Source organism: Phacochoerus africanus, chromosome 3 (genome assembly GCF_016906955.1).
Source record: "Phacochoerus africanus isolate WHEZ1 chromosome 3, ROS_Pafr_v1, whole genome shotgun sequence".
Classification (NCBI taxonomy): domain Eukaryota; kingdom Metazoa; phylum Chordata; class Mammalia; order Artiodactyla; family Suidae; genus Phacochoerus; species Phacochoerus africanus.
In genome coordinates, this window is record NC_062546.1 from 91,575,516 (window position 1) to 91,596,051 (window position 20,536).

The 20,536-nt window shown below is 42.6% G+C and overlaps 1 protein-coding gene across 1 annotated transcript in view; it reads right to left on the minus strand.

Annotated features, from left to right (window-relative positions):
* The window catches only part of CNTNAP5 (contactin associated protein family member 5), a 449,251-nt gene that overhangs the window by 249,990 nt on the left and 178,725 nt on the right, over positions 1-20,536 (minus strand). The window contains exon 11 of the mRNA XM_047770224.1: positions 18,138-18,142. Coding sequence (XP_047626180.1) covers positions 18,138-18,142 — 5 coding nt within the window. The remainder of the gene's footprint in view (positions 1-18,137; positions 18,143-20,536) is intronic.

The window sequence follows — 20,536 nt, forward strand, 5'->3', positions numbered from 1 at the left end:
ACGCTGTGAGTTCTGCATAAACCAAGGCAGGGCTGAGCTGAGCAGAACCTGGCTCAGGGTACCCATCTTGAACTCCCCGCAAGCCCTGCTGATGAAGTGATTCAGGCAGGAGTGAAGGCATCATTTCATTATGGGAAATAGTTCTGGGAACTTCTTCTGGGGGTAAGGGTCAATGCCACCTCCCCCTCAACCTTCAGAGGGAAAGGAGACAACAGGAAGAAAATAGTTTTCAACTTTTTTTTTTTCTTTTCGGCTTTTTTACCTGACCCATGGCCTATGGAGTTTCTGGGCCATGAATCAGATCCGAGACAGAGCTGTGACCAGAGCCACAGCTGTGGTAAGGCCAGATCCTTAACCCACTGGGCCTGGGCTGGGCATCCAGGTATTGAACCTTGATCCCAGGGTTCACAAGACAAAGACATCTATCCCCTTGCCAGCACAGAAGGAACTCCCAGTTTTCAACTTCTTTAAAAGGCTTCAGAATCCCTGCAGGGGCCATTTCTCCTCTCCCTGGTGATCAGCCCAGCTGGCCAGGAGAGCATCCCCGACACCTGCCTGCTAAAACCACTGCAGACTGGCTGCTTTCAGTGTATGGGCTGAGGGTGAGTGAGGGGACCATTACCGGTATAAGGCTCCTGGTAAGGCCTCCACACAGGGCGAATTAGCTGGAAGCAGACACCACAGCCGGGGAGGCTGACACAGACTGGGAGTCCCCTTCCAGGCTGCCTCTCCTCCACCCACCTGCCTGGACCACAGGCTTTACGATTTCCAGACGACATACTTGACCGTGATTTATTCTACTACTTTGCTCAAGCCTTTCTTTTTATGTATCTTTTTGGGGGTTATTTTTCTTTTTCCTGCTTTAAAGTCAGTGGCACAATCAAAGAGACCTGGGAAATCTGTTTTAAGGTCTTGGGTTGGTGAAGAGGGGGCAGGGATGGTCTTGAAGGGGTTTGATGTGCATTACATCCTACTGGTTGGTTTCTTAGTCACTGGTTTATTCAAGGACAATTTACGAAGACTCTAGTGTGTGCAGAGCACAATGTTTGGGACTGAGGGGTGCAAGGCTGAAGGCCATTCTGGACTCTGAGCTCAAGGTGGGTACGACTGGTTCCCAGAAAGACGCTCCCATGGAAGCTAAAAGTTTGGCAGCAGCCAGTGGAAGTGGGGCGCGGCAAGGGGGGTGCTATGCCCCATCCTGGGCAGGGGGAGGGGGGAGGGGCTTCCGACTGAGTCACCTGATGAGAAGAGGCAGGGCTTTGGTTGCTGGGAGAACTTCTATGAGGCCTTTAGGCACAGCCTCCTGGTAGTCACTGGGTATGTTCTGAAGAAACAGCTAGGCGCTCTTGCAGACCTGCACTCAACCCCTCCTTGAGTTACTAGCTGAGGGATGCTGGAATGTTCCATTCCTCAAACTCTCTGGTCCTCTGATTTCTCAAACTCTCTGGTCCTCTTATTTCTCAAAATGGAAGTGGGAAATAACCTCTGCCTCACACTTCATCCTACAGATTAAGTGAGATAGACTCTGAGACCATACAAAGAACACAGTTCCTGGGCCACAAGTGCATAGTAAATTAACAGTCCCTACTCTTTGCTTACAAGCTAAGAGAGCCGGGATAGAAGTCATGGAGCAGTGAGCTGACTGCAAAGGGCCTGTCTTCATTCTAGGAAGGGCTATCCAGCATTTATGTCACCTCTTACCAGGTCACAAAAGAAAAGAATCTCTCTGGAAATGGAAGAGTCTACTGACTCTGCTTCCATGGATCTTACATTCTGGTTCTGGAGGTTATTGAAAAGACAAAGGCTCAAAGAAGAGTGGAATAGTTCATCTTTCAGCTGACAGCCCTGCTGTGGAGTTCCTCCCAGTATCAGTGGAATTGCCTGAGCCGGGTGTCATCTCCAGCCTTTTCTAACTCCACCACCACCTTGTGCTTTTTTCATTCAAGTGCTATAATAACTTGTTACTCAGACCCCTGCTAAACTGGAAACCCCAAAAGGGAAAAGAACATCTCATAAGTCTTTGCATGCCTAGCACCTGGCCCACAGTAGGCATTCACTGACCAGAAAACTAAACATTCAAAAGACTACCAAGATTTTTACTGGCTTCAGGGACAGCTCTTAAAATCTGCAGGAAAGTGATACATGATAGGAAACTATGTTTCAATATGTATTTGAAATTCTATGTATACTTGAACTCACCCAGACTATCTACTGCTAAGATCAGAATACTGTGGGAAAAAGTAAGTATCTAGCAAAATCTCTCTGACTGAATACAGTATAGTTAATTGACACAGTGAAATACTATGTAGCCATAATAAAGACCCTATAAAATTTCTCTAAACCAATCTAGAATGATTTCCAGGAATTAAGGTGCTAAAGTCCATTCTACATGTTGTGCAAGAATAAAGGAGAAAAAGGGATACACAGAGGCAGATAAACTGATTAAATAGAAGAGAGAGTTAAAAACAGAGGGAAAGCATTATGAGTGACAGCAAGTTTCTGGTCAACCACTGCAGATACTCCTGTAACATGAAAATGTTGTACACATTTCAAACAAAATTAGACCAAAAGGATGAAGGAAAAAAAGGCAAACACTAACTGAATATTAAACAGAAACAATAAAGCCTAACTATATAATAAACAGATAAAATAACCACAAAGGAGAAAAAAAAAGAATTCAAATAATTTTTAAAATATAGTATTCTCTAGCTATATACATCCTTAGGATATATTCTAGGAAGAAAATTTTAAATTCAAGTAAATATTTTTTCTTTTTATGGCTGCACCTAAGGCACATAGAGGTTCCCAGGCTAGGGGAAAAATCAGAGGAAAGTGAAAAAAGGCTGAGAAGCCAAAACCGAACATAATACTTAGATCTTAATTTTCAATACTATTTGCTACGAAGAAAAACTAGACTTCTTTGGGAAAATAGGTGAGTTTGGATCTAGACAGGGAAAGTTCAAGGTAACATCCTGGAGCATCTTGTGCTAGAAAGCATGACGGGGCTCCAAGATTCATGGGCCCATGGAAGGAAGACACAGGAAAAGAATTAAAGGGATGGTTGCTAGCTCTCTGGGGGTGAATTTGAACATCAATAAATATTGAAAATAGTAACAACGCTTTATAGTCAAATAATATGAGCCTCTCCTGATGCAAGGGGAAATGGAGACGGAATGAGAAATAAAATAAAAAGCTGTGTAGACAAGAATGCAAAAAAAAAATAGCTATCAATGTAGAAGGTGTTAGAATTACGAAAAGGGCATTTTACAAATGCCAGCCTCATGACGTAGACCAGTCAGGATGGTTAAGAGATGGAAAGGAGAGGTTTGAGTACAGGATAGTCACACAATGTTTTAAGAGAACTCCACAGATTACTTGCTGATTATAAGTCACCTTCACAGCAGAGATCTGGTGGACCTCCTTTAAGTCACATGATGGAGTAGAACATCCCAGCCAGGGTACAAATTGACACTGCCTGCCTTGGAGGGGAGATGCCATCCACAAGATTTTCTTGCCAAAGTATCCTAATGAGAAGAACTAATCAAGAAAAACCCCAAATGTGGAACATTTTCCTTTCTAAAAAAAATTATTTTTTATTGAAGTATAGTTGATTTACAATGCTGTGTTAGTTTCTGGTGTACAACCAAGTGATTCAGTATATATAATACTCTTTTTCATATTCTTTTCCATTACAGTTTACCATAGGATATTGAATATAGCTCCCTCTACTATACAGTAGGACCTTCTCATTTATACATCCTATATATCTAGCTTACATCTGCTTGTTGGCTATCATACATAGGATGGGTAAACAATAAGGTCCTACCAAATAGCACAGGGAACTATATTCAATATCCTGTGATAAACCATAGTGGAAAATAATATTAAAAAAGAAAAAATGTATGTATATACCTGAATCACTTAGCTATATAGCAGAAATAAACAAAACATTGTAAATCAACTATACTTTAATGAAAAAATAATATGAGAAACTACAAAGAAAATAGTTTGCCTCTGATAATCCCAAACCCCCAATCCATCCTCTGGACCAAATGTTCTCCCCTCTGGAACATTTAACTTAACAATTGGCTCATGCTCTTCAAAAACTTAATGTCTGCCAAGAAAAGCAAGCAAAACAAGATGGTTTAGTGGAAGAGGTTTTCTAGTTAAAAGAGACTAAAAGGGTATGACATATAGACACATATAGACATGTATAGATACTGCTTGAAATAAAAATGTAAAAACAGACACTGCTCTAAAAGAGCCTGTGGGGACAAGATGGCTTATGTACTAGATAACCTTAACTGAAGTGATGTTCATTTTCTCGTTGCCTGTAGTTTTGTGCTGATGTAGCACAGTGCCTATTGTTATCTGATACCAGTGACGTCTTCAGGTTGAAATTACCACTGTATCTGGAATTTGCTTTCAAGTAGTTCAGAAAAGAAAAAAAAAAAAACATTTTCTATGAGAAAGACAAAAGGAGAGGAGAGAAAGGGAGTTGAAAATAGCACAAATGTATGCAACTCTGTCAAACTTTGGAGAGTTTTGGCAAAAAGTGTATGGATGATCATTTTAGTATTCTTGCAACTTTTCCGTAAGTTTGGGCTTTTCAGAATAAAAACTTTGATGAAAATAAGACAGTACTTGATGTGGTGCTTCCTGTGTAGTAAATACTAAAACTATCCTACTATGCTTCAGCAATCCCCGATCCATGGGCTTTTGCAAGAGTGCACGCACACACACACACACCTACATCCCTATATGTGTCTATATTTCATACCCTTTTAGTCTCTTTTAACTAGAAAGCCTCTTCCACTATACCTATTTGACCAAACAATTACCAAAAATCAAAAACTAGTAAACATTATCAAATTCAGCAATTTACACCACGAAGCACATCCATTTTCAAGCATAAGTATTTGTTATTCTTACTGAATTCATGTGCAGGGGTTCTTTTGGTGTGTTGGGTATTGTTGACTCATAAAAGTTATTAGTTATTTTTATCATTCTATACACAGAAACACCAAGAAACCAGTGTCAAGTTTTCTGGGAACAGAGTGTTGAAAATAATTAATATAACACTATTATACATGAATTAGATAACCAACAAGGACCTACTGTATAGTACAGGGAACTACACTCAATATTTGGTAATAACCTATAAGGAAATAGAATCTGAAATGTACATGTGTGTGTGTTTGTAACTGAAATACTTTGCTGAACACCTGAAACTCACATAACATTGTAAATCAACTTTACTTCAACTGAAAACAAAGATAATGGAAAAAGCTAACACATATTGTGTCTATAATGCCAGGCACTTTTTTCTGATGGTTTACTCACATAAACCTCACAACAAACTCATACATAGATTCTATTATTCATATTTATTATTTGGTTGCAGCATGTAGTGGCTTGATGTGGGATCTTGGTTCTTAGACCAGGGATTGAAACTGGGCCACAGTGGTGAAAGCCCTGAGTCCTAACCACTATACTACCAGGAAACTCCCCATAGGTGCTATTATTAATTGCAAAGGAGGAAGCTGAGTCACAGAGAGGCCAAATAACTCCATACATCACATAACTCAATACAACTGTGAAGGGCCAATGCTGGAATGCAAGCCAAGCCCTCACTCTTTCCACCCAGGCTGGGCTGGGTAGATGAGTGTTGATGATGTGAATTCAAGGGGGGACTGTGACAGGCTAAAGAGAGTCATAGGGGAAGGAATGAGAGCTAAGTCTAAAGAAGGAAGTGAGAAAATTACATTCCGGAGGAACAAAACCAGATAGAAGACACAAGAGATGGACAGAATTCTCAGAGCTAATATGGAAAATCCATGTAGAAACTGTCTCCCAGTCTAAGAGCCAATGCTTCTGACCAGCTTCCCTTGACAGGTAGATATAAATGTAGAGAGTCAAGCTCCTGTGCATGGAGAAGGCAAGGCTGGTGGGTGCTTCTGAGACTTGAGTCTGACTGCAATGAAGAGTGATGGACAGTAGGCTCCTGGACAAAGGGGCCCTCTGCTTCCTCTACTCCACAGAACTTAGGATCCCCAGCTGCTGGTACATCATGGGCTCTTTCATTCTTTGGGAGGTCTACACTGCCATGATTCATCATCTCTCTCCCAAATCCTAGGGCTCAGGGCAAAAGTTAGTGGGGCAAGCAAGCTTTCTGGAAGACACGTGTGCCTCCCATTTGTCGTTTCACTCTTCTGAATAAGGAACATTCTCAGTTCAGGGGCAGTTGTGTACTAGAATATACAGGTGAGCTGGGAGCCCTCAGACAAGGTGCAGGGCTCTGGGTCACCTGCTCCTTGCACTGCCACATTCAGAACCCCACTGAGTTCATCAGAATTGACTTTTCCTTTTTCCTCTTCCCTGCCAAGTCCAGGAAACCTGCCTTTCACTGTTGGACCTCAGTTCCCCCTCTCTGATGAAGGCTTACTTGATCACCCCTGCCTCTGAAGTCCCTCAGCATTTAGGTCTTCCTGCAATGTTGTCTCTGGGTGATCCTGGTTATTTCAGGAGCTCTTAGAGGATGCCACCTATTTCATGGACCATATGAGGTACATCTGTCATTTAATTTATTTAATCTGCACATCATTCCATTGAGGTAAGTCACTGGTCATGCCTATTATACGGGTGAAGAAAGGGAGCCTCACAGAAGTTAACTTGCCCAGATTCCATGGCTGTTGATTATCTAGAGGGTAATTGTAGGAATCAAATAGAGTAACCTGTATGGAAGAGTTTTAAGAGCTGGAAGCTACATATGAGATCCTAGGGCACAGGGGTGAGTGGTTTATAGTGGCTTATAAAGCACTGAGCACAAGGGAGCCTCAGTAAATAGTGGCTGATTAGACTGGGTCCTGATCTCCATTCACTAGAGGAAGGGCTGGCCAGGCAGCTGCAATAAAAAATGTGCTGTGAGAGGTTCACCAGGAAGGGGTCAGGCCTTGTGTTCAGATCCTAAAAAGAACAGCACTTTTAGTCCCTGAACACCCAGTCCCCTGCTTAGAAGTGGGAAGACGAATAAGGAAAGTGACTTACTAAATACTATGTACTGCAGTTCCCCTCGTGGCTCAGCAGTAATGAATCCGACCAGTATCCGTGAGGATTTGGGTTCAATCCCTGGCCTTGGTCAGTGTGTTAAGGATCCAGCGTTGTTGTGAGCTGTGGTGTAGATTGCAGACATGGCTCAAATCCTGAGTTGCTGTAGCTGTAGTGTAGGCCATCAGCTGTAGCTCTAATTCAACCCCTAACCTGGGAACTTCCATATGTTGTGGGTTCGGCTGTAAAAAGCAAAAAAAAAAAAAAAAAAAAAAAAAAAAAAACCCACTATGTGCTGTGCTAGTCACTTTATGTAGATAGTCCCCCAGGTCCAAAATCTTAAGGTGCTTGCTATAAATGCTATTTTTAATCACTGTCCTAAACCTAATGAATAATCATTGCTGAGGATAGGCCTAGAAAATGGCATTTTAGAAATTCGTCTCAGTTCCTTTTTCAGAGAAATAAAATTTAAGGAACTTTATTTTGTATAATTCTCATCTAATGCTCAGAAAAGTCATGATAGGTGATTACAATAGCCAAGCTATTGAAGGAACCTAAATGTCCATTGACAGAGGAATGGATAAAGAAGATGTGGTACATATATTTTATATATACAATGGAATACTACTCAGCCATAAAAAGTACAAATTAATGCCATTTGCAGCAATATAGATGGACTTAGAGATCCTCATACTAAAAGAAGTCAGAGAAAGACAAATACCTATGTCACTTACATGTGAAATCTAAAAACGAACCTATCTGCAAAACAGAAACAGACTCACAGACATGGAGAAAATGCTTGTGGTTGCCAAGGGGGAGGGGGTGAGAAGGACTGGGAGTTTGGGGTTAGAAGATGGAAACTATTACATTTAGAACAGACAAGCAATGAGGTCCTGCTGTACAGCACAGGGAACTATACCCAATCTCTTGGGACAGACATGATGAAGATAAAATCAAAAAGAACATAGATAGATGGACAGACAGACAGACAGCCATATAGACAGAAAAACTGAGTCACTTTGCTGTGACAACTGCAGAAATTGGCACAACATTATAAATCAGACTTCAATAAAATGTATAAAAAAATCACAATGGGTGACTATGATTATCCCAAAGGACAGACGAGTAAAGTGATGAACTAGGAAGGTATTATATAGACCCCCTTCCTGAAGAGTCACCTCCTGGAAGAACTTTGACCAATGCACGGGGCCTTGGAGGCCAAAGAAAAGGTCTGCATGGACACACGAGTCTTTCTCTGCCTCAGAGCATCTGTGTCACATAGCCTAGGAGCCCAGGGATGGAACTGCATATGAGGATCCAGCTTCTGGCTTCACTGTTGGTGCCTTGCAAGAACTTGGAGAATTTATCCAGCCTCTTAGAATTTCAGTGCCCTTCTCCATAAAATGGGAGGAATGATACCTTCTTCACATGACTGTAAGAAAACCGGAATGCCATCATGAATGGGAAGTGCTCAGCATAACACCCCAATTAGCAGATGCTGATTGAACATCAGCTGTTTCAAATACCAAGTTCCATCTCCGATGGCATCTCTTTAAACACATCTTCCCAGAGCATTATCCCTAGTCTGCCTGTATCCCTTGATTTAACTACCGCCTCTTCTGTACTCTTTTGCACCACCCATTGGCTTCTGTTCCATTTTCCACACACAGATAAAATATCTCCCCAGAGGTGGCCTGCTGCCCAGATAAAATATCTGTTTACTAGGTATGGTTCTCTGTGAACTATGAGTCCCTTTTTATACTTGTGTGGTTCGCTCCATCAAGTCAAATAGATATTTGAGGAGTCCCACGGCTCAAGAGTTAACCAACCCGACTAGCATTCATGAGGATGTGGGTTTGATCCCTGGCCTTGTTCAGTGAGTTAAAGAATCCAGCGTTGCCATGAGCTGTGGTGTAGTTCACAGATGTGGCTCAGATCCCGTGTTGCTGTGGCTCTGGCGTAGGCCAATGGCTACAGCTTCAATTGGATCCCTAGCCTGGGAACACCCATATGCTTTGGGTGCAGCCCTAAAAAGACAAAAAAAAAAAAAAAAGAGTCTATTTGAATGGCTAATCCTGAGTGGCCTGGTGAATAAACTGACCAGCTGAATGAATGATGGATGGATGGATAATGGATAAGTAACCAAACCCATGAAAAAGAAATGTGGAAGTAAATAAATGAGATAATTAAAGGATGACAAAACAAATGAGAGTTTAAAAGAGGAACTCAAGAACTGAGTACATAAGGGGGATGGGGTAGATAACAAACGAGTGAACCAATAAAGGAAAACCACACTGCAGTCCTTTTCCCTGTCTCTCTCCCCAGCCTTCTGTTCCCAGCCACCATCACAGAGTCAGCTCATTGTGCCAAACTGTGTGTGAAAGGAATTTCTCTAAGTGCCTGTTCAAACTCTTGGCAATTCAAAGGTGACAATGCTCTAATTTCAGGTTAATGTTACAGCTTTATGACTTAGTAGTTTTATTTAACGGCCCGTTTTAGCAGGAGATTAAGCCGTGTACCGCTCGTCCAGGGAGACCACTTTGAAGCTGAGGCCTTCCACACAAGAAGATCCGCTCCCCAGCATCACCTAAGAGGCTGGCCTTCTAGAAGCTTTACCTGTCACTGCACCTTGGCTGACAGCAGGATGCACCAAAACGGGAGACAGGCATTTTTACAAAATGCTTCCCTCTTCTAAGCTATTTAATTACCATTCTTCCTCAGCCCCCAATAGTCCCTCTGAAAAATACTTCATTTACAGTAAGCAAATTGTCCCTCTGAAATACATAAGCAACAAGGCAAATATTATTCCAAATGATTAAACTGTTAGTGGCCAGCACACATGTCACCCACGAGTGTGTGTCAACCAGCACATGATGCCTGTGCTACCAGGAAACACAGTCCTTGGCCTCCTCCCCAGAGGTGGCCTGCTGCCCAGATAGTGGAAGGAAAGAGGAAAAGGAGAAAAGCCTACGTTTTCTTTACCACCTGCTCTGTTAGTCACTCCAACACTGTGTAAACGCTAACTCATTTCACTGCCTGCCTGACGACCTTAATGGCCATCATCATCACCATCTATTGACAAAGGGAAAGCCTGAGCTACAAAGGAGGACCTTGCTTGTGGACCCACAGAAATAATTATAATAGATAAGAACCATCATAATTGGGAGGATTCAATATGTATCAGATACAGTGCTAGGACTTCTTATTTATTTATTTATTTATTTATTTTTTCCTTTTTAGGCCTGCATCTGTGGCATATGGATATGGAAGTTCCCATGCTAGGGGTCGAATCAGAGCTGCAGCTGGCAGCCTACACCACAGCCACAGCAATGCCAGATCCAAGCTGCATCTGACCTATGACACAGCTCACCTCAGGACAATGCCAGACCCTTAACCTACTGAGAGAGGCCAGGGATCAAACCCACATCCTCATGGATACTAATCAGGTTCTTAATCTGTTGAGCCACAACAGGAACTCCTGGTGCCAGGACTTTTAATAAAGGTACATGAACTCCTGCATCCTCACAACCATGATCTTCAAGAATATTAAGCCCTGAATAAGGCATTTGCACACAGGTGAGGAGGCCCAGTCAGATCTGTCTTGAAAACATCACCCTGGCTTTTGCGTGAGGCATGGGTCCAAGTGGAAAAGCCTAAACATGTTGGTATTTTTAACTCAAAAACATGGGATTATAAATTCTGTGCCCCTGGGGAATCCTATCTTCATCATTTCCATTTTATCAGTACCTTGTCCCTGCCTGCCAGAGCAGATGACCCGATGCATTTTGATGCAAACAAGAGGTTGCCTCCCCTGCTATAGAGCTGTTGATATAGGAAGCACTGCACAGGGAGTGAAGCAAAAGATTGAGCTCTGACGACTATAACTGGAATCCTCTTCCTTTAACTTACTAGCCTCATTAGCACATCTGCAAAAAAAAAAAGTATTCCAGTTCCTTCTCTGTGATGCCTCTTGAACTAGCCGAGACCCAGTAGATATTCAGCACAATTTTACATAGTCTGTGGTCATGGGACAATGTTTTGGCCACAGTTCTTCTGCAAAGATGGCGATCCAAATTATGATTAAGAAAACAAACTTGAGGATTTCCCATTATGGCTCAGCGGTAAAGAACCCGACCAGTATCCATGAGGACACATCAGTGGGTTAAGGATCTGGCGTTGCAGTGAGCTGTGGCATAGGTTGCAGGTGCGGCTTGGATCCAGTGTTTCTGTGGCTGTGGTGTAGGCTGGCAGCTACAGCTCCAATTCAACCCCTAGCCTGGGAACTTCAGTAGCTGCGGGTTTGGGCCCAAAAGACAAAAAAAAAAAAAAGGAATAATAATAAGAATACAAACTTGAGCCCAACTTGACCATGCCATGTAGAAGAATTTGGCGGAGCAATGGAAGCTAATACTTCCTTTTTGGTGTGTGTGTGTGCGCAGGTGAGGGGGTGTGTTAGAAGAGAAGTGTTTAGGGTGGAAATCAACAGGGAGCTGCCAAAAGGAGATACCAAGACAAAACTTTATCATGGATGTACATGACCCCAACAACTGAATTCTACTTCTCTTTGGTGTAAAATTCATCTTATGAAAATTAATAGCACACTAAAAAGCCTGGATAGAAATCAATGTGCCGCAGTGAGTCGCCCCATCCTATGCCTTGGGTAACTCTCATGTCCTGTAGAGCAACAGACCCCTGTGCAGCCCAATATACACTGGAAATTTGGTGACACTGCTCTAACATTGGGAGCTAAATGGATACATTTCTTTCTTTTTCTCAGTGACTTGGATGATAATCTATTACACACAATCCCACCACACAATCAGGTGTAGAATATCAGAGAGACTTCAATCATAGCTGCTCCATCTACTCCCAGGCATACTTTGATGAGTTTTAATGAGAACAGAGCCTGTTGACAAAGAAGGGAGAAATAGAGCATCATAAGAGTAAGAGTGAACTGTGGCTCAGGTCACTGCTGTGGCACAGGTTTAACCACTAGCCTAGGAACTTTGTTATACACATATTAGGAGCTACCTCTGTGGTGCAAAGGGATCAGTGGCATCTTGGTAGCACTGGGATGTGGATTCAATCCCCTGCCCAGATCAGTGAGTTAAGAATCCAGCATTGCCACAACTGAAGCCTAGGTCGCAACTGTGGCTCAGATCAGATCCCTGGCCCTGGAGCTCCATATGCCATGGGGCAGCCAAAAATGAAAAAAAAAAAAAAAAAGACACACACAGAAAATTAAATACTGTTAGAAAATTAAAATGTACAGATTTGCAGAAAGATTACAATGAATATATATATATATATTCATTATATATATATATATATATATATATATATATAGAGAGAGAGAGAGAGAGAGAGAGAGAGAGAAAGTTCTGGAAGGATAATTACCAAGATTTTTCAGTAGTTACCACAATGTAGCAGAGTCAAGTTATTTTTTTCATTGTAATCTTTCTACAAATCTGTACTTTTTAATTTTCTAACAATAAAATTGTTTTGCCTTTGGGGAGAAAAAAAGAGCAAGAGTGAAAAGACATGTATAGGACTACAAATGGATTAGGCACTATTTAAGAGGGAAAACAAGTTTTGCTTTCAAGATTTAACTAACATTCCTTGCAAACTTCTCCTAGAGCCAGATGATCACTGTAAGGGTCTAGACACATGAGATGTGTATTGTATTTGTCAAGATAGGAGAGAAATGTGTTTTAGTTAGTGGTTCCAGACAAACAGTTTTGCAGACCAATACGCAATTATACTGTACAGAAGAAAAACGCTGTGCAGCTGGGAAACATCTTTTAACACGTTGACAAGGGTGTCCTGTTAACATTAAAAATGGCAAAACGTAAACAGTAGAATGAGTTTAAATGTCAAGTTCTCAGGAAAATCTTGTCAGAGTGCCTCAGCCTTCTAATTCTGCTTCACTGATACTGGGAACTTCCCCTCAGAAACGCTCCCTCCAGGCTCTGAGAACCTTTGAACGATGTGGAAGGAATAAAACATTATTGGTAGCAGGAGGAAATCACTATCTTTTACAACTCTGCAGATATTATCTATGCTACCAGGACAGCAGTGAGAGAGAACAAGGGCATGGTTCCTATTAGCCTGTGATACTTGCTACGCTATTTCATGACCATCTACCTTGAGGGGCCAGAAACTTTGCATAAATATATTCTATTCCTCAGACTAATCTTGAAAGGAAGACATTTTTAGCATCTCCCTTTTCTGATAAGGAAACCAAGATCCAGAAATGTGAAATGACTTGTCCAAGGTCACCCAACCAGAATGTGACAGCACTAAGCTATGAACCCCAAAGCGACTCCAGAACCTGTGTTCCTCCCACTGGCCATTCGTTGCGTTTTTAGAGTTTTACTGAAGTATAGTTGATTTTCAAGGTTATGATCATTTCTGCTGTGTAACACAGTGATTCAGTTATACATGTACACACACCCATTCTTTCAGGTTCTTTTCCTACATAGATTATCACAGAATATTGGGCAAAGTTCCCTGTGCTATACAGCAGGTCAATTGGCCAATTATTCCATATACCTCAGGGTGCATATCCCAATCTCACACCCCCAGTCCATCCCTCCCCCTGACCTCTCTGGTAACCATAAGTCTGTTTTCAAAGTCTTTGCTGTTCTACAAATAAGTTAATTTTTATCCTTTTTTTTTTAGATACTAATAAGTGATATCATATGTTATTTGCCTTTGACTTATTTCACTTAGTATGATAATCTCTAAGTTCATCCATGTTACTGCAAATGGTATTATTTCATTCTTCTTTATGGCTAAGTAATATTCCATTGTGTATATGCACCACAAATTCTTTATCCATTCCTCTGTTGATAAACATATAGGTTGCTTCCAAGTCTTGGCAATTGTGAACAGTGCTGCTATGAACACTAGGGTGCAGGTATCTTTTCAAATTACAGTTTTCTCCAGATAGATGCCCAGTAGTGGTATTGCTGGATCATATCGTAGTTCTATTTTTAGTTTTTGAGGAACCTCCACACTGTTCTCCATAGTTGTTGCATCAATTTCCATTCCCACCAACAGTGTAAGAGGGAACCGTCCCACTCATCATTCTTATGTTTAGAGAAAAGGTTTGGGGAGGCCAGGTAACAATGGAAATGCGTGGAGGCGATGAGGAGCAGGACACCTTTCACTCTGGCACTTGTAGCAGAGGCTACAAATGATAGGAATGCCCCAGTCCCAGGTAAGATAGACATTAAGGCAGTGTCCATCATTCTAAACTCACTGATTGAATGGGACAGACCCTCAGTCTAAGATAAATTTGGGGAAGAAAAAAGGAGAAAAGTTGACATTAAACTTAATCCAGCTGTGATTTCTCAGTGTTCCATTTACACTAGACTCATTAGGTTACATGTAAAAGTAGATCCAGGAATTCCTGACACTTCACCTCTCATTTCCCATCTAGGACATCACAGCCCCATGGGAACACACAAGCAATCCTCCATGGTCATAATGCAGTGCGAACAGTGTTATGTTGGAATATTCAGAAAATGAGAGGAGAGCACAGAGCAGGGGCCGTGTAGGACCAAGTGCATTAGTCAGAGTTCTCCAGTTCATCCTGGAGAATAGGATCTCAAAAAACACACATACTTTTTCCCAGTGCATATTGGTTCATAGCATGATGGAGGCATGGTAAGTCCAAAATCAGCAAGCTGGAGGCCTAGCAACCAGTTGTAGTTCAAGTCCAGAGACAGTCTGCTGGCAGACTTTCTTCTTTGTTCTGTGAAGGCCTTCAACTAACTGAACAAGGCCCATTCAGTACTTGGAGGGTAATCTGCTTTATTCAAAGTTCAGTTAGGAGTTCCCATTGTGGCTCAGAGGATTAAGAACTCGACATAGTGTCCCTGAAGATGCAGGTTCGATCCCTGGCCGCACTCAGTGGGGTAAAGATCCCGCATTGTCCAACAACATACCAAAAAAATTATACACCATGACCAGGTTGGGTTCATCCCAGGTTCACAAGGATGGTTCAACATACGCAAATCAATCAGCATCATACACCACATTAACAAAAAAAAAGTCAAAAATCATATGATCATCTCAATAGACGCAGAAAAAGCATTTGACAAAGTCCAACATCCATTCATGATCAAGACCCTCGCCAAAGTGGGTATAGAGGGAACATTCCTGAATATAATCAAAGCCATTTATGATAAACCCACAGCAAATATAATCCTCAATGGGGAAAAACTGAAAGCCTTCTCACTCAAATCTGGAACAAGACAGGGATGCCCACTCTCACCACTGCTCTTCACTAGTTTTGGAAGTCCTAGCCACAGCAATTAGACAAACCAAAGAAATAAAAGGCATCCATATAGGAAGAGAAGAGATCAAACTGTCACTGTATGCAGATGGCATGATACTATACATAGAAAACCCTAAGGACTCAACCCCAAAACTACTTGAACTGATTCATAAATTCAGCAAAGTAGCAGGATATAAGATTAACATTCAGAAGTCAGTTGCATTTCTGTATACCAGCAATGAAATATTAGAAAAGGAATACAAAAATACGATACCTTTTAAAATTGCACCTCACAAAATCAAATACCTCGGAATACACCTGACCAAGGAGGTAAAGGACCTATATGCCGAGAACTATAAAACTTTCATCAAAGAAATCAAAGAAGATGTAAAGAAATGGAAAGATAGTCCATGTTCCTGGATTGGGAAAATCAATATTGTAAAAAAGGCCATACTACCCAAAGCAATCTACAGATTCAATGCAATCCCACAGAACTAGAACAAACAATCCAAACATTTATATGGAACCGCAAAAGACCCAGAATCGCCAAAGCAATCCTGAGAAACAAAAACCAAGCAGGAAGCATAACTCTCCCAGACTTCAAGAAATACTACAAAGCCACAGTCATCAAAACAGTGTGGTCTGTCTGTCTGGTATCAAAACAGACAGACAGACCAATGGAACAGAATAGAGAACCCGGAAATAAACCCGGACACCTATGGTCAATTAATCTTTGACAAGGGAGGCAAGAACATAAAGTGGGAAAAAGAAAGTCTATTCAGCAAGCATTGCTGGGAAACCTGGACAGCTGCATGCAAAGCAATGAAACTAGAACACACCCTCACACCATGCACACAAATAAACTCCAAATGGCTGAAAGACTTAAATATACGACAGGACACCATCAAACTCCTAGAAGAAAACATAGGCAAAACACTCTCTGACATCAACTTCATGAATATTGTCTCAGGTCAGTCTCCCAAAGCAATCGAAATTAGAGCAAAAATAAACCCATGGGACCTCATCAAACTGAAAAGCTTTTGCACAGCAAAGGAAACCAAAAAGAAAACAAAAAGACAACTTACAGAATGGGAGAAAATAGTTTCAAATGACACAACGGACAAGGGCTTAATCTCTAGAATATATAAACAACTTATACAACCCAACAGCAAAAAAGCCAATCAATCAATGGAAAAATGGGCAGAAGACCTGAATAGACATTTCTCCAAAGAAGATATACAGATGGCCAACAAACACATGAAAAAATGCTCAACATCGCTGATTATAAGAGAAATGCAAATCAAAACGACCATGAGATATCACCTCACACCAGTCAGAATGGCCATCATTTATAAATCCACAAATAACAAGTGCTGGAGGGGTTGTGGAGAAAAGGGAACCCTCCTGCACTGTTGGTGGGAATGTCAACTGGTACAGCCACTATGGAGAACAGCTTGGAGATACCTTAGAAATCTATCCATAGAACTGCCATATGACCCCGCAATCCCACTCTTGGGCATCTATCTGGACAAAACTCTACTTAAAAGACACACGTGCACCCGCATGTTCATTGCAGCACTATTCACAATAGCCAAGACATGGAAACAACCCAAATGTCCATCGACAGATGATTGGATTTGGAAGAGGTGGTATATATACACAATGGAATACTACTCAGCCATAAAAAAGAATGACATAATGCCATTTGCAGCAACATGGATGGAACTAGAGAATCTCATACTGAGTGAAATGAGCCAGAAAGACAAAGACAAATACCATATGATATCACTTATAACTGGAATCTAATATCCAGCACAAATGAACATCTCCTCAGAAAAGAAAATCATGGACTTGGAGAAGAGACTTGTGGCTGCCTGATGGGAGGGGGAGGGAGTGGGAGGGATCAGGAGCTTGGGCTTATCAGACACAACTTAGAATAGATTTACAAGGAGATCCTGCTGAATAGCATTGAGAACTTTGTCTAGATACTCATGTTGCAACAGAAGAAAGGCTGGGGGAAAAATGTAATTGTAATGTATACATGTAAGGATAACCTGACCCCCTTGCTGTACAGTGGGAAAATAAAAAAAAATTATTAAAAAAAAAAAGATCCCGCATTGTAGCAAGTTACGGTGTAGGTCACAGATGTGGCTCGGATCAGCACTGCTGTGGCTGTGGTGTGGGCTGGCAGCTGCAGCTCTGCATTCGACCCCTAGCCCTGGAACTTCCATATGCCATAGATGCAGCCCTAAAAAGAAGGAAAGAAAGTCCACTATTTCAATGTTAATCTCATCCCAAAATCCCTCACAGAAACATGGATAAAAACATCCGACCAAGTAAAAATATCTAGGCATTGTGATTCAGCCAAATTAAAACACACAATCAACCACTGCATGAGTGGAAGCAGGAATCAACAGGGAAACAACATTCCCCTTTAACATCGACCCACACTTCCTGAACAGGCACCCAAGATGCTGGCTAAGTCCAGCCACCACTGTGCCCCACTCTTCGTCCCCTCCTGCCTTTCCTCTGTGTTGACCTCAGTGTCCCGCCTCTAACCCAAACTTCGAGTCTACCGTACACACATACTCATCAACAACAAAACTCTGTGTCCCCACAAGACTCCTTGTTGTCTCATTGCCCCCCTCTCTCCTTGCCCAACTAGATGGCCACAGCCAAGAGTGATCACAAACTTCACACTGTCGCCTGACACTCTCCACATTCAAAATAAAAGACTTTTACCATCAGGTAGTGGCCTGGAGCCCAGACGCCCCTTGGAACAAAACATTACTTTTTAGTATGTCACGGTTTCTCTTAGCTGTCCACTTGTGCCTTTGTGATTTATCACCTGAGTGGTTTATCAAATTTCAGAGCGAACAGGCTCTCCCTGTCTCTCATTCCTGTGTGTTTCTTGCATCCATCCTAACCTCACTCCCCTTGAAGCTGCACAGGGAGGTCCTTTCTGCTTCAGGGTGGAATCTAATGAACAAATCATGCTTCAGATATTTGCATGACTTGCGGATTTTGCTCACCGCTCCCACCTCATCACCATCTTTAATCCTTGATGAATTTGAATCACTATTTCCCAGGCCGACTATGGCCAGTTCTGTAAACAGGATGTTTTCCACTTGACCCACCAGATGTCCTGCTCACCCTTCTGCAGGTTTCCCTGGGCCTAGAAAGGCTGATGAAAAGTCTTATACCAAGAAGTGTTCTTTCCCTCTGAATCCTAGCAGCATTTGCTCCATGGAAATGCAGGAAGGAGGCTGGAGGGAAAGGAGGGGCTGAGGTTACTCAGCAGGTTCCTTGCTGGCTGTCCCCACACAGGCAAAGGCATGGCTTCCTCACATCCTGCCCACCTTCTGTTCGGGCAGCACCTCTCCTCTTACCTCTGTGGCCCTAATGGTGGGACCAACTCCCTTATTACCAGCTTTTCTATTCTGCCCCCAGCCCATAATTTCCTCTTGCACATTCATCCCTTTGTCAACAGCCTCTAATGTGAGCAGTCCGGCTGCCAGCTGCAGTCCTCCAGAGGGGGGAAAGGGTCCTCAAGGCCATGTACAACCTGAGGAGGGTGTCCCGTTGTTGTTATTCAGCAAGTTGTCCATCTCTCTGCCAGGGACAGCTAGGTAGTCTGGCATGCTTGAGATCTAGCCATGATGAAAGCATTCCTTCTTGGAGCTCTCTGGTGGCTCAGGGGTTTAAGGATCTGGTATTGTCACTGCTGTCATGCAAGTTAGATTGCTGGCCTAGAAACTTCCACATGCCATGGGCACAAACAAAAAAGTAATGAATCTTAAAACAATTCCTTCTTTTCCCTGGATTTAAGTCAGCAGATCTCCTTAATCGTTAACTATAGTTCAGGTTATGGGACTTCAAAGCCATTTGCTGGTCCCTATTGAAGTCGGTTTGATCCTTCTATATCGTCCAACCATGCATTTCTCAATGTCCTAAACCAGTGAGACATCTTGGAGAGTTTGATGGCCCCCACATCTCTGGATCCTTGTTCCTGAGGTTCATAAGCTCCTCCTGGAAATGCCTCCCTTTGCCTCTTCTCCTGCTGCTTCCTCCTTTCCATTAGGGTCTTAGAGAGGTTGCTTGCCTGGCTGAGAACTCTTCCACAAGATGCTGGGTTGAACTAGGTCTCCTCAAAGGAGCTCATGAAGTCCCCACCTTTGGGATCTGTGAATGGGACCTTGATTGGAAATAGATTCTTTGCAAATGACATTAAATTAAGATAACTTCCAACTCCATCAGGTTGGACCCTCATCCAACAGGACTGGTGTCCTTAAGACAAGAGAAGAAACACACACAGACTCATGAGAGGAAAAGGTTATGGTGACAGACCACGTGGAAGCAGGGAGACAGGCTTCTGGATGAGGGGGCAGACACTGAGGTGCTGCTGCTGGGAGCCCATAAATACCCCCAGGTCCAGCAAAACTCCAAAAGCTGGGAGAGGCCAGGAAGGAGCCTCCCCTGCAGGTTTAAGAGGGGAGTGGGCCTGCTGGCACCTTGATTTTGGTCTTCTGCCCTACAGAACTGTGAGAAGATATTCTTCTGGGAGTTTTAAACTGCTCAGTCTGTGCAAAGTTAGAAACTAGAGCAGGCCCCGGTGCCCAGAATGTGCACATTTACACTGAGCTGAAATGAACTGCACATAGAGAGATATATTCAAAGTAGGCCAAGTACTTATCCTTGAAGAATCACACACTTTATCTTTCTTGTTCATAACTCCACTCAGTCTTCCATCCAGACCCCAGGCCTTCCCTCTCTCTCCCACCCCTGGTTCCCTGGTTGTGACTTAGAACACATCCCAGGGGAGGGTGCCCTTCCCAGACCTACAGATGCCTCATCACCCGCTGAGTCTCTCCTACACTTCATCCTCCTGACCCCAGGCAGAGGCCACACTTACATCACAGGAGCAGATGCCCCTTGATCACCGGGACCTCCTCTTCTGCCCTAGATTCCCTGTGGCAGGTGATATGCACAGACCTAAATCTCCCTGTGCTGGGGGCAGGTTGGGGGGCAAGGTGCCACTTGCCCTGGAGAAATGGGTGCACTGTAAAGAGACTGGCAGCTGGGATTCAGAGCCCCAGTTTTCCTCGGCTCAGACTTGTCTTTACCCCCTAACATCCTGCAAGATTCTGCAGACTACAGAGAAACTTCCTCTTTTCTTCTCACCCTCCAGTGGTCTCTTAGGGAATT